The following is a 13,313-nucleotide window of genomic DNA, read 5'->3' as shown; positions in this document are numbered from 1 at the left end:
TGAAGACTTTTCTCAAATTAAGCTTTATTTTTCATCTAACATAGAAATGAATTCTTTTACAGAGGTAAGTTGTTTGATGGCATGTATTTTGGCCTGAGAAATTGATGTTTTGGTTATAGCGCGGTACCGCTTATAGTGCGGATTTTCGCGACTCCCACGACATACGTTATATGCGGTCTGCATTGTACTGATTGATTGAATGGGTTTAATGAAACATTTCTATCTATGCTGATAACTGATTGATTGGAGTTTAATGGCACCTTTATAGTGATGCTGGTGATTGATTGATTGGGGTTTAATAGAACACTTTTATCTATGCTGCTGACTGATTGATTGGAGCTTAAAGGAGCTGTGCAACGATATTCAATTGGGATGTTTTCTCTCTACACGAGCTTACTGGCACACCTGGGACTCAAGGATACTCACACGCAACGCCATTGGCCAAGAAACTCCTTTGTTGAGGTGTAATTTCAAGGACAAAAGCGATCCTTTTCATTCAGTCTCTCCTTTGCAAAATTTGATGACGTAACTCGGGGATCGCAGTACACCCAAGTGACGATATTTGAATGCGGTTCATAGATTGGACCCGAGCATTGCGTGGGCACTCGACTTGGGCTCGTGACAATTGCTAGCTCGAGAAGCATTCGGGTTGTGACCCGTGTCCAATCGCTGCAACGACGACAACAGCCGAGCCATAACAATGTCTGGAACTCAGCGCGTGTCCTGCGCTTTGCCAACCCCAGCGCGTGGCTATGATCAACACTGGCGGCATATAATCGGCTCCAGATCACGTGGCCGCTTGTTCTGGCTACGAGTTGAGGGGGTGAACGCTGCTCCTTTTTCTTTAATTTTTTTCTGGGGCTTCTATTGCGTGGGGTGAAAAACGAACGCGTGTTTCATGGGTCATTAACGTTAGGGATCCGTTTTAAGCGGTATTTGCGCAAAGTACAAAAATTGTTGCATCGCTCCTTTAACATCATATTTCTATTGATGCTGCTGATTGATCGATTGGAGTTTAATGAAACATTTCTATCTATGATGGTGACTGACTTACCAGAGTTTAATGGCACATTTATATTGATGCTGGTGATTGATTGATTGGGATCTAATGAAACATTTCCATCTATGATGGTGACTGACTTACCGGAGTTTAATGGCACATTCATATTGGTGCTGGTGATTGATTGATTGGGATCTAATGAAACATTGTTATCCATGCTGGTGATTGACTGATTAAATGGGATTTAACGGCACACTTCTGTCGATGCTGGCGATTTTGATCAGGCTTTGATGGCACATTTATACTGATGCTTATGATTATAATTTATTGACCAATCAGGTTTTCGATGCTGGTGCTGGTGCCAGCCATCAATGCTGCCGCTTGGAACGGAAAAGCTGGGAAGCCTTTTTGAATATTTAGTGGGTCTTCGAAGCGAGCACAGAGATCCCTCTAGTTCCCCCACTGGGTTCCTTGCCCAACACGATCGGTTCACCCTCGGTTCTGAGAGCAAACCTCCGGTAGCTCAGTCTGTCCCTCGAGAAAAATCTCCAGGAACAGGCTCCAAAAGCATGACAAAATGTTTTTACGCCAGAGATTTCCAAGAGCTGTGATGGCATTTTTCCCTTTCTCCCATTATATTACACTCACCGGTGGTGCAAGTGGTTGCCTGCTCGGTTCAGCTGGTCCAGGAGAAAGTGGAAGAGCGACGGGAAGCGGAGGAAGAAAACGTGCGCCGTGAGGCAGTTGCGGCGCTGAGGTTCGTCCCTGCTGCGGTTGACACCGAATATCCGCGTCATCAGCGTGCTAAAGAGGAGCGTCGCAGCATTCCTCACCTGCGGGCGCCGTCCCGGCAAAACAGGGTCAGGAAACGTGGCAATCAACCCAGAGAGCAAGTATGGTTTCCTCTCGTTTAACCTACAGTCGCCACATATGCTCCACTTCAGAGTACTAGTAACTACACATTGTAACAATATAAAGTAAACCGACTGTCCCCGAGGCTCGTAGGCTGTAGCGAAAAATCGTTTTAAAAATTTAACCTCCGAAAAAGCACTGGCAGTGTTGGATGCTGCAAAAAGGTACCGTCAACAGCTTAGTGGTTGTCGCATCCGACGATGGTAAGTTTGACACTTCCCTGTCTGTCTAATAAAAAAAATGAAGATTTTTGTTTTTTTCTTTAAAAGTTTAATTTGTTTTTGTTTTTTTACTGTTACCTTTATTTTTTTACTATTTTCTTCTCGTTGACTTGAGATGTATTTTCCATGTACACCGACATTGTTGCTCATTAACATTAATCCCCTTGCCTTCCAAGACCCTTACAGACCAGTGGCGTCAAAAAAACAAACAGACTCACGGCCCAGACGTTGGCCTCGAAGCCCAAGACGGCCACCCTGACTCCGTCCGCGACGTACGGCATGACCACATCTCCCAGTCGTGCCTCCCGAAACAGCGCCCTGAGCACGTTGATGGCGTGCACCTGCGGAGGAGCCCGGGCAACTGAACTTTGTCTTTGCCTCAAGCTGTGATCACGCTGCTTGTACGACATACAAAAAACGCAGCATTTGCTACGGACACGATGACGGAATTATCTTCTGCTTCAAACGTGCGTATGCTTCCGTGTCTGCAGACGGTTTTCGTGTGGGTGACGCAGCAGGGCTGGCATACAGGAAAGAAACATGGTCTGCAGGCCGCTTATCGTATGATGGATTAGCAGCGTGAGTGCGGCCTTAAGGCACTGTGCTGCCGACGCTACGAGCCAGCGAGGCCAATCGAGAAGCACGAAAAGTTCAATGCCAGGGCGTTCGTCGTCTGTGCATGTGTCATCGTCAACTAAAACAACGAAGTGCAGTGAATGCACCGTGACCTCACGCTTTTAGTCCGTGTTCGCATGTCTTCTATCCTTTAGCTTGGACCGACTTATGGTGAAACGAACAGTGTTATCACAAGTCACTTCTTCAAAACGCCAAGCCCTGTGGAGCGCAAGTTCGTCTGCTTTTTGTGCGGGGTTTGCACCGATGTCGGAACGCCGAGCTACGATTGGAAGGATAGTGGGTTGGCCTGAAAGCAGCTAGCATTGAGGTCTACCCACTGTCCTTCCAATCAGAGCCAATCAAAGCTCAGCGTTCTGACGTCAGTGCAAGCCCTGCGCAAGAAGCAGACGAACTTGCGCTCTGTGTATATTTGCATCTCGTAGTTAGTGGTCCAGGTCATTGAGGTTACCGAAAGGCAGCTATAAATGCACGCTACATATTATTATGACAAGTCAGTGAAAAAAAGATAGGCACCGGAATTTCGGTAGACCGTTCAATGTTAATGTCCAAGGTTCCTGGCGTCTTCTTATGTTAGCTATTGTAGATATAATATGAGTGTAGAGAACTGTCATGGTAAGGCTATTTTGTGGAGAATATGAGATCAGATGACCCAAGCAGCCAACCTGGGTGTTTCTCAGTTCTACGCTTTGAACACAGAATGTCTTACAAAGCCAAGTTTAATGAGAGAAGCAACACGCTTCACCAACAGGTCAGATGACCTCATGACATGACATGACTCAAAATGTCACATGACGCACGAGATCATATAATGTGACATCATGACGTCATAGGTCATCATGTGACCTCCTAAGGTCACACAAATACAACTTGCTCATTCACAGCACATTATGTGTCTCTGAGTTTATCAGATGTAATCGAGACATGCATAAATATTTTCACGGCAATGTCCATATTAACGTTTAGTCACGTACAGCATCATGAAAACAGGTGCCATCACAAGAGATGAGCAGTTTTCTGTTGAAGCTTCCGGCAAATGCCACCAAAATGGTTCAAAAGTCGGGCAGCTGAATTAATGTGATGCTGAGTCCCACCTTTGGTTCCACAGCTGAAGAGTTCTGGTCAGCGAGCTTCAAAAACTCAGCCATGTATTGCTGGAAAGCAGCAGACCCAAACAGTTGTGGTTCTGACACCAGCACAGCCTAGAAACGGGAAAAGAAGACAATAAATATGTTGCATGGCTCGAAGAAGCAGCCAACAATGTAATAAAAGTGTTTCTTCATTTCAATAATTACTGGGAAGGGCAACAAGAATGTTGCATGAGGAACAATGGCAACTATATAAAGTTTGCATTATTTCGGGGATAAAAAGAAAAGTAATGTAAAATTATTGCAACACCTCCAGAGCAACCAAACGTCCAAGTAAAAATGCTGGAGCAGCCCAAAAATAAAACAACAGCACAGAAACAAAACAAAATAACTCCATCACTTCAAGGTAAGAGCAGTCATGGGCACGTTACCAGTAAAAAGTAACAGCGTTACAGTTACAGTTACCTATGGGGAAAAAGTAACTCTGTTACACTTACAGTTACCGGTTTCAAAACGTAACGTGTTACAGTTACAGTTACTGAAAAAACAGTAACGCCGTTGCTTTCTCGTTACAGTACAAAAATTGGACTCAAGGAATCACAAACCAAAACAATATTATTTTATTTGTTACACTATAGTGAGAAGAAAGCAAACTGAGAAATTAGAAAAATTGAAACCCAAAGGGTGTTTCTTTTTTGTGTCATTCGCCGTTTCAGCATTCTGAGGTGCATAATTTATTTGCAATACCGTTTTTCAAAATTGTCATCGACCCGCGTCAGGGAACGTTTTGGTTTATTTTTCACTCCGAAACGAATGAGGAGAGAGATGGTCACATAATTACCTTATAGGATATACTCGGAAGCAGGCCTAAACATATCAGGTCAAACAGCTTCGGAATAAAGAGGGAAAGGAGACCACTGGCTTCTTGTGCTTTACCAGTGTATGACGACCACCATGTCCGAAACGCCAACTGTGGAAGTCGCGTTCACTCGAGTGGCTCCGAAGAGAATGAATAAGTTAAAGAAGCGCCGGCTTTCTGCACACTATGGGGACGGCTTTCTTGAAAACTAATAGGAATGAGGAAACGCCGAACGGCTGGGTGTAAAAACGACAGCATGGACATGTTCCAGACACAGCCCAGACGGAATACTCGGAGACATCGCACGACCACCGACACCCGCAGGTGGCCCCCACGAGAGAAAATGAGCCAAAGTCAGTGAAAGAGACATTGTTTGCCGCCCCTACCGCAGCGGGCGCCGCTTCCTTTATCTCCCGGTTGCGTGCTGACTCGTCCGTCGTCCATTCTCGGTCGTGGGCTAAACCAGGCAATTTTTTATTTGTTTAATGAGCGGCCACACTTTTTATTATTTTCTTTGTCAGCGAGGAGTTTGGAAAAAAAAATACTTCAAGATGGCAATTTCTCCGTGTCCGCGGCAGTGGGTTCTAATTTACATAGTACAAAAAAAAGTAACTGTAACGGCCTAAACGGTTACAGTTACCCAATAAAAAAAGTAACAGTGCTACAGTTACAAGTTACCAGTAATAAAGGGTAACGCGTTACAGGTAAAAGTTACCGAAAAAAGTAACTAGTAACCGGTAACGCGTTATTAGTAACTAGTTACTGCCCAAGACTGGTTAAGAGGTATGCAAATATTGTACAATGCTCTTGCATTGCTTCGAGACAAAAAGAAATGGCAACACAACAAAAATGTCACATAACTCAAAGAGCAAGAAAACAGTGTGACAAAGTGTCGCATCAACTTGACAACAAACCGAGAGACAGGCCACAGGCCAATAAAAAAAGGTATAATTTCAAAGACAAGCAAACGACATACGAGTACATTAAAAAAAATGGCCCATAAATTCAGCAGAATGTAAATGTTACAACAAAAACATTCCCTTCCTTGAAGGCCGAGCAAACGGTAAAGCAAAGATGCTGCAACCCCCTCGAGAGAAAATTGGGCAACATGAACAAGAAAGAGACCATCAATACAAAGCCTCACCCAAAGCCTCACCATGAAATGATTTTAAAATCGAGTTTCATCCACCGCACGTCGTAAAAGGTGTGAAAAGAAACACAAAAACACAAAAATAGGGAGCCCAAAAAAATTATTTGCTATAGAACTTTTAAAAGAAAACTGGACTCTTTTGCGCCTTCCTTCCTTCGCCTGTTCACTACGATGCATACGCAGAATCGGTGCACGTCAGCCGAATCCACATCGCCTATTGGGTAAGAGCCTACCTCACCAGCACCGCGATCGTAAACAATAAATAGCCGGCGAATGTTTCCTAAAAGTTTTGTTAAATAATATTCAGATCCACATTTTGTAGCATAATTAGAGATGTGTGGCGAAAATTGCCAAATTTGATAATGCTGAGAGCCAAGCGCCATCTATCGTGTGGTAAACGAAGCAACTACTGCGCGTGCGCAGTAGGGCAGGGCCGCCAGCTACTTGGGTGACGGCGACCGACGAACATTTATTTTCTTTGTTTTCCTTCCTCTCAAAACTCTGACTGACTGAACGTTTATTTTTCTACGTGTTCTTCCCGCGCGTGCCGACTTCAAGCAGCAAGAAAACAGTACTGAAAACAGACCACGACGAACAAGAACGCTGGATTCACCGACTCCGACGAAGCGTATAGGCCTAGCAGGCATTCCGACTCGGCGCTGCGTTGCTTCGTCGCAAGACAGTCTGCCTACGACCGTCTGGCGTGCTAAATGGAATATGCCCGCGCGACCCTTGTGGACCCTTCCCATATTATAGTTTGATCACTGACCTCAATTCTAGATTAAGAGGTGAGGAGGTCAATCTCTTCCCCTTGTTTTCCGAGGCAGTGTTGACGAACACTCGTCGAAAAGGGACTCTCGTCGATTCTATCTTCTTGTTTTGTGTGATATAGAGCTGAAATAAACGCCGTATGGATTGCCTTCGTAACACGGTATGTACACTTTGTTATTGGTATGCCATTTTTATTCTGACAGACTGCACGTCACTGTCGACCCCGGTCCAACCTTTCTTTGCCGAGTGTCGCGTCAGTATCGAGTTGCAATCGTAAAAGAACGGTCCCGAAGCGCTTACCAACAGCGCGAATACAAGACTTCCATCAAGCGCGCGCGTCCGCTCCGAGTGTAAACAGGTATTTACGTGGCTCTTGCTGACACTCGTAGTTCAAACGTATCTTTTTTAACGTCGGCTCGCTCCTGCATCTCCGAGGCCGCGAAAAACGCCATCTACGTCGCTTTGCAAACGACTGACACGGGCCGGCCCTTCTGCCAACAATGACGGGGTGGTGACAAGACTCGCTGCACTTCCCAACAGGCATACCGGCGTATGGGACTAGTCCCATGCTGTCGCTGTAGCGCAACATATCTCATTGAATTTCGCTCAGCTGCGATGCGGCGATGAGAGGCGCCGATTCAGGAAATACGTCGGTGACATCAGCGCAGTAAAACCTACCGGCGCACCCCAACTCGTTGCCGCTAACACTCCCATTCTCCTACTGCCGAGAGAACTTCCGGTTCCGGAAACGGTCTACGTCACGGCTTCTTTTGCGGTCAGTTGGAGAGAATGAAAAAGTCGATGTTTCAATAATTTTTTGTGTAAAAGTTAATAAACCGAGACGAAAACGGATGCCTGTTCGGCATTCAGTGAACATTGACGGTTTAATGTAAAAGTTATCTGGAAAAAGTAAAAAGGTCATTTCATGGTCCCTTTAAGCGCCTGGAATATAATAATCGCACCTGAAACATCCAGTACTATCACGAATACAGAAGCATATTTGACCTGAACAATGTATGGAATTCCTGCACTCCGGCGAGTCGAACTGACGCCTCCTTCCCTCACAACGGTCACAACGTCCTTCAGCCACGTCATCGGCAGCTTCGCCAATTCTGGGTGGTTGCATCTGAAAGATTTTGACAAACAATTACTGATCTGCCAATAATGCAATAATGTGAGACACTGCCGCCCGTCACCCCGATACTCTTGTCGACGTTTCCAAGCATCCCTTCACACGAGGAAAGAAGTGACTCCTTGTCCAAGGTAGCTAGATTTTTCTTAGTGTACAAAAACACTTGAGGACGCCTGTTTCAAAGGAATGTCAAAAAAAAAAAATTCCAAAATGTCTCCAAACTTTTTTTTTTCTTTGTGAACCAAATGGTTTGCAAAGAATGTGAGCGAGTGAGAGTTAGTAAATGATTAGAGAGAGAGAGAGATAATATCCCTTTTCAAGACTATTAGAGACTGGAAGGTCACGAGAACCTTTCCAAATTTCTCCCATTACGTGTGCACAGCCCTTTTAGTCAGGGTGTCGAACCAAGCCCGAACCGAAAAGCGGATCAAAACCGTTGTTTTTGACCGAACCGGTACAGAACCGAAATAGAACGCTTTGTATTGAACCCAAACCGGAACGAAACCATAATCTGATGTGCCGGTTACCGGTTCAACCAAAGCGGTTCAGGGCCAATTCTGTCAATAATTGGTCTTAATGGGAAAAGTTGCGGGCATTTTTTTCTTATATTGCCAAGACTAATCCTACATACTGTCAGATATTTTTACATTTCATGTTTATTGCATACCTAATAAAAAATACATCATGATCATCAAAAGCGGAGACACAAAGAGACCGAGTGGTCAGCGAGCTTGTTCAGTTCCCACCTCTACTTAGGCATCCAGAAAACTTCAACTTCAGTTTGTTTCTTAGATAGACCCTGGCGGTGCGGTAGCGGCGGCGGCGATTTTAAAGCACCGCTTGGCCGCTTGGCTACGAAATGTCCAAGTGTCGGAGCGGATCGCGCCACTCTAGGGATGGAGGCCTGCGTGCCCGCGAATGTTTGACCTCAAGACGGACCGCAGTTGCAGTCGATGAGCCATTTAGCCAATCGAGCACCAAGAGCACACCACGTGATCTTCCGCTTGAGTGCAGCGACACGCTGAAGGAAGCTGGCACCGCGCTGCATCGGCAGTATAGTTTGTAGAGTCACCTGTGGTCCATTTCAATGAAAAACAATCTTTTCTTCAACATGCTCAAGATGTACCGTATTTACTCGCACAATGAACGCACTCGCGTAATGAACGCACCCCCCAAGTCGGCTCTCAAAATTTCGACTTTTTTTTTTCACTCGCGTAATAAACGGACGCCCAACTCGAACGTCAAAATTTTGACCCCGTCCCCCCACGCGCGCGAAATGAACGTACTTTTCTATCCTGGTGCAGCGAGGTTGCAAATGCATGGGCAGCGTGGGCGAACAAAACGCCTTGCAAAAGGCCTTAAAAAAATTCGCAAAGATCCAAGGGAAGCAAGCAAAAAAAACATGGAGAGGAGCTTTTTTTTTTTTTTTTTTGCACAGTGCAGTTTGGATTTTGGTTTCGCGCGCCACCCCGCGCAAGGAGGTAAAAAAGAGAAACGAAGAAGCGCTCTAAGCGAACAAAACAGCTTGTAAAAGGCGGCCAAAAAAAAAAAAAAATTCACGGAACAGAAATAAAAAGTTTTTTTTTTTTTTTGCACAGCGCAGTTTGGCTACGGGGTCGTGCATCCCGCGCAAGGAGATAAGAAAGATATGCGGATAGCCCTCGCCTAAGCAACGCCTAAGCAAACAAAACAGCTTGCGAAAGGCGGCAAAAACAAAAAACAAAAAAAAAAATACCAAAGAACTAAGAGAAAAAGAAAACAAAGAGGAGTTTTTTTTTTTTTCTTTTTTGCAAAGCTTAGTTTGGTTACGGGGTCAGGCGCCGCGCGCAAAGAGATAAGAAGTTCGATTTTTCAGGATAAAAGGTCCGTTCATTATGCGAGTAAATATGGACGCAAAAATTTTACTTCGCGTAATGAACGCCCCCCTCTCCCCCAACTTTGCATCGATTTTTCGGTAAAAAAATGCGTTCATTCTGCGAGTAAATACGGTAATCTTAAAAAAAAAAGAAAGAAAAAACATGAGTTGTTGGAGGCAACGTTACCCAACGATGATTTGCCTATAGGCAAATCATCGTTTTTGTAGGTTTGTCATACTAGCAAGTCACCTGTTCAAACATTTTCTAATTTTTGTTTGAGTCCTCTTTCATCGTCTTCAAATGAGCATTAGAGAAATGTTGTTCGCTGCGGTGGCATTACCGAGACTGTTGGGTGGTTGACAGTTTCAAATGTTAGCACTGTTATGATATTATCACGGTCATAAAATTAACAATTCATGCTATGTAACTAATTCTGAGTCCCTCAGATTTGGTCATTTGCATAGAGCGTTGTTTGCGATAAAAAGTCAAAATGACAAGACAAAGCATCGCCACGAGATCTTTAGAACTGCGTTTTTCCGCCGGAACCTGAAGTGCTGTCAAGATGTAGTCATATTTCATTATACGTGCGTGCTCACGTGCCCGGTCATTGACACATCGGCCAGTCCGGCCGACGTATACATGACCACAGCGGGATTCGGTAAACTACCCCACTGCGCACTCAACATACTTGTTTTTGTGTTTTACGGCCCATTTGTTTCCTCTCGTTACCCTGTCAGCCACTCCGGGGCATACTGGGAGCCGAAAACAGGGGCCCAATGTTGCGCTTTTTGGACTCCCATGGCGACTAGGGAGAAGAAAGTGGTCAACAATGCAGCAAACGCAGATTGGATGTTGATTGGTGAGAGTCGCTGATGACGAATTTCCACAGAAGAAAACAAAGCTCACTTTTTCTTTGTTTTATTCTGCGGAAATGCGTCATCAGCGACTCTCACCAATCACCGTCCAATCTGCGTTTGCAGTGTTGTTGACGTCACTTCCTCCTCCCTAGTCACCGCGGGAGTCCAAAAAGCGCAACATAGGGCTACAGGTAGCATGTCTAGAAAACACGTCTGTGCACAGCAAAACAAACAAGGACATATAAAGGGCAAGCAATTCAGCTAAAGAGTTTTTTCCGGCTTACAAAATTACAGCCCAGCGTGCGATCTTCACAGCCCAGCATGTCCGTGTTCGTTGCTTCAGAAAGCGAGCAAAGCATGCGCTATACACCCAAACACTAAAGATGGCACCGGCCACAGCTTTTTTGAAAGGTCTACAGAACCATCCCGAAATTACGCCCTCTTCTGGCAGAGTTTGAAATACTGCACAGCTGCGTGTGCGAAAGACACTCTAAAAACGGAAAGCCGACCGCTTGTATATAGTTCACTTAAGAACAGTATTATACAAGTAATAGCCTTGCCACATTAATGGTGTCTTTTGAGCGTATCACTGTGCAGGGTTTTCAGATCTGCCTGAAGAGGGAGTATTTTTGGGATGGGTCTATTGCAAGTATCTTGTGCTCAGAAAAGGCTGCAGGAAGTGCTCGGTCAATATTCAAAAGTCGAGTTAGGAACCGGTTCGTGCTTATTAAAACTGGTAACCGGAGGGATATTATCTGCGCTACCCTAAACCGGAACCGAACCCGATCCCGAACCGAACTGAAATAATGACTGGTTCGACACCCTGCTTTTAGTTGGTTGGTTGCTTCTGTAAATTACCTATGGGCCAAGGGATCATCTATTTCAAATTGATCGGTTGTTACTGGGATACCTCTGCTATGTGTCAAGCATGCAACAAAACTTTCGAGATTAATTTAGTGTTACTTTAAGGTAAAGCCTGGGATTGCATATTGCAACAAAATTTACGGAGAAAAAATTAATAAAAAAAGACCTACCTCCAGAGCATTTGGCATAGCTTCTGGAAAGCAGTGTAGGCCTGCTCAAATGCACCACGATGCCTGATGCTAGACATCTGCTCCATGAAGAAGGACCCAATCTTCAGCACCTGCACAAGAAGTTTAAAAGAGGGTCATATAAGCTTAATTACACCCTGACGTGAATTATTAATCATCCTGACTTATGCGAGATTTAAAAATTTTCCAAGTGATGCCCAATACTATAGTATAAAACAGGTTTTCTCAAACTTTTCGATCTTGAGGAACCCCTCCAAGAATTGGCATTCATACAATAAAGCGGTGCAGAAGTCTGCAAACCTTGTAAACAATAACGTAAGCAGTAGAAATTGTTTGGCTGCATGAATCGGTGGCTTAGATCCGTTGAAATAGTGCTATGAGAAAACACTTTCCTTTGGGGCAGAGATCGTCAAGGAAATTGGGGAATTAATGACCTTCTTTTGGGAACCCATGGTTTGAAAAACCATGCTTGATACAACTGGGTCCAAGAAAATATTTTTTGCAACATTTTCAAAAGTCAGTCGCGAGAGATTCGCTTTTCCTAGTTCATGGCACAATCCCTCGAGAAGCCATGCATTTCATTTGTGCAAAAGGATTGCACAAACATCCACGGATCCTTGTACAAATCGTAGGGCAATGCTCGAAAAGTAAAATGTCCGTCGTGCAACAACTACGGGGAACCAAACATATGCGCGGCAACATTAGCATGCAACCGTATTCAAGAGCACGTTATCTTATTGCAAGTTGAACTGTTTGCCATTTTGACCACATGTTTGTGTGTTATTTACACACCATTCCTACAGTGGTCCTGAACAAGGACCAGTACTAGTAAGTACATATGTGTGTGTGTGTCTATGTGTGCATGCATAAAGGAACGGCAGTGGCTTCACCACTTTTACTAAATCTCACCTGGTCGACAGACAGCAAGCATTGTTTGGAATCGTCCGAAACGTCGCCAAACGGACAGCCCTCGCACAGCTCTCCAAACAGGAGGGACACTTCCCGGTGGGCGCGCCATCCACACAGCAGCAGCATCTGCGCTGCCACGGCCGTGCTCTTTACAGCGTCTATCTCGGTGACTCCTGTGCCGCCTTCTCTGTGTGCGCCTTGCACGACGTCGAACCTACGGCCCAGCCCCTTCTGCAAGGCGGCTTGCATCCGCTCCAACATGCCTGTAAAGTCCCAAGATGTGCACGCCTTGTTCTTCGTGTCCGATGCATGTTGAGGCATGTTTCTCAGTAGTCACTAACAGGATGAGAACAGTTGGGCGTCTCTTTCGGGCGCCCGACCTCCAGCATGCGCTCGTTGCATTCCACCATGCCTTGGCTGAGCACACTCAAAGCTCACAAGATGCTCGAGCATTATCAAAGATAGTAAGCTCGCGCTGGAGGTGGGACAATTGAAGCTTCTCCCTGCCGTTCTTGTCTTGTCGGCAACTGCAGTCGCAGTACCATGAAATACCAAAATCACACCACAAGTCGGAAGATAATTTTGTCAAAACCGAGCACACAAAACGGAGAGTCGGTGCTTACAAGCGCCGACACGTGCCCGGTGTTTCGGCACACCGGCCCCCCATTTCTACGAATTGCAACCAAAAGGGAGGAAAGGTGTGTGCATACCGTTTCTATACTATGCCAGCAGTAGCTGACAAACGATCAAACGTCACACACTTTTTGCAAGCCGGGTTTTTTTGGGGTAACTTTTTTATCGACAGCTTCGCGACGATCTGCATACTATGGTGCTTCTCGAGAAGCCACCATTTGTTACGGTCCACAACAGCAA

The 13,313-nt window shown here is 45.2% G+C and overlaps 1 protein-coding gene across 1 annotated transcript in view; it reads right to left on the bottom strand.

Moving 5' to 3' along the window:
• The window catches only part of LOC8053406 (thyroid adenoma-associated protein homolog), a 51,531-nt gene that overhangs the window by 16,815 nt on the left and 21,403 nt on the right, over positions 1 to 13,313 (bottom strand). The window contains exons 23-28 of the mRNA XM_029972500.4: positions 12,441 to 12,703; positions 11,514 to 11,623; positions 7,640 to 7,760; positions 3,861 to 3,968; positions 2,352 to 2,474; positions 1,649 to 1,833 (exon numbers count right to left, since the gene is read on the bottom strand). Of these exons, the coding sequence (XP_029828360.2) occupies positions 1,649 to 1,833; positions 2,352 to 2,474; positions 3,861 to 3,968; positions 7,640 to 7,760; positions 11,514 to 11,623; positions 12,441 to 12,703 (910 nt within the window). The remainder of the gene's footprint in view (positions 1 to 1,648; positions 1,834 to 2,351; positions 2,475 to 3,860; positions 3,969 to 7,639; positions 7,761 to 11,513; positions 11,624 to 12,440; positions 12,704 to 13,313) is intronic.

This window comes from Ixodes scapularis, unplaced genomic scaffold (assembly GCF_016920785.2).
Source record: "Ixodes scapularis isolate PalLabHiFi unplaced genomic scaffold, ASM1692078v2 PGA_scaffold4__175_contigs__length_147842914, whole genome shotgun sequence".
Taxonomy (NCBI): Eukaryota; Metazoa; Arthropoda; class Arachnida; order Ixodida; family Ixodidae; genus Ixodes; species Ixodes scapularis.
The sequence above is the reverse complement of the archived record's forward strand: the minus strand, read 5'-3'. Positions and strand labels throughout refer to the sequence as shown.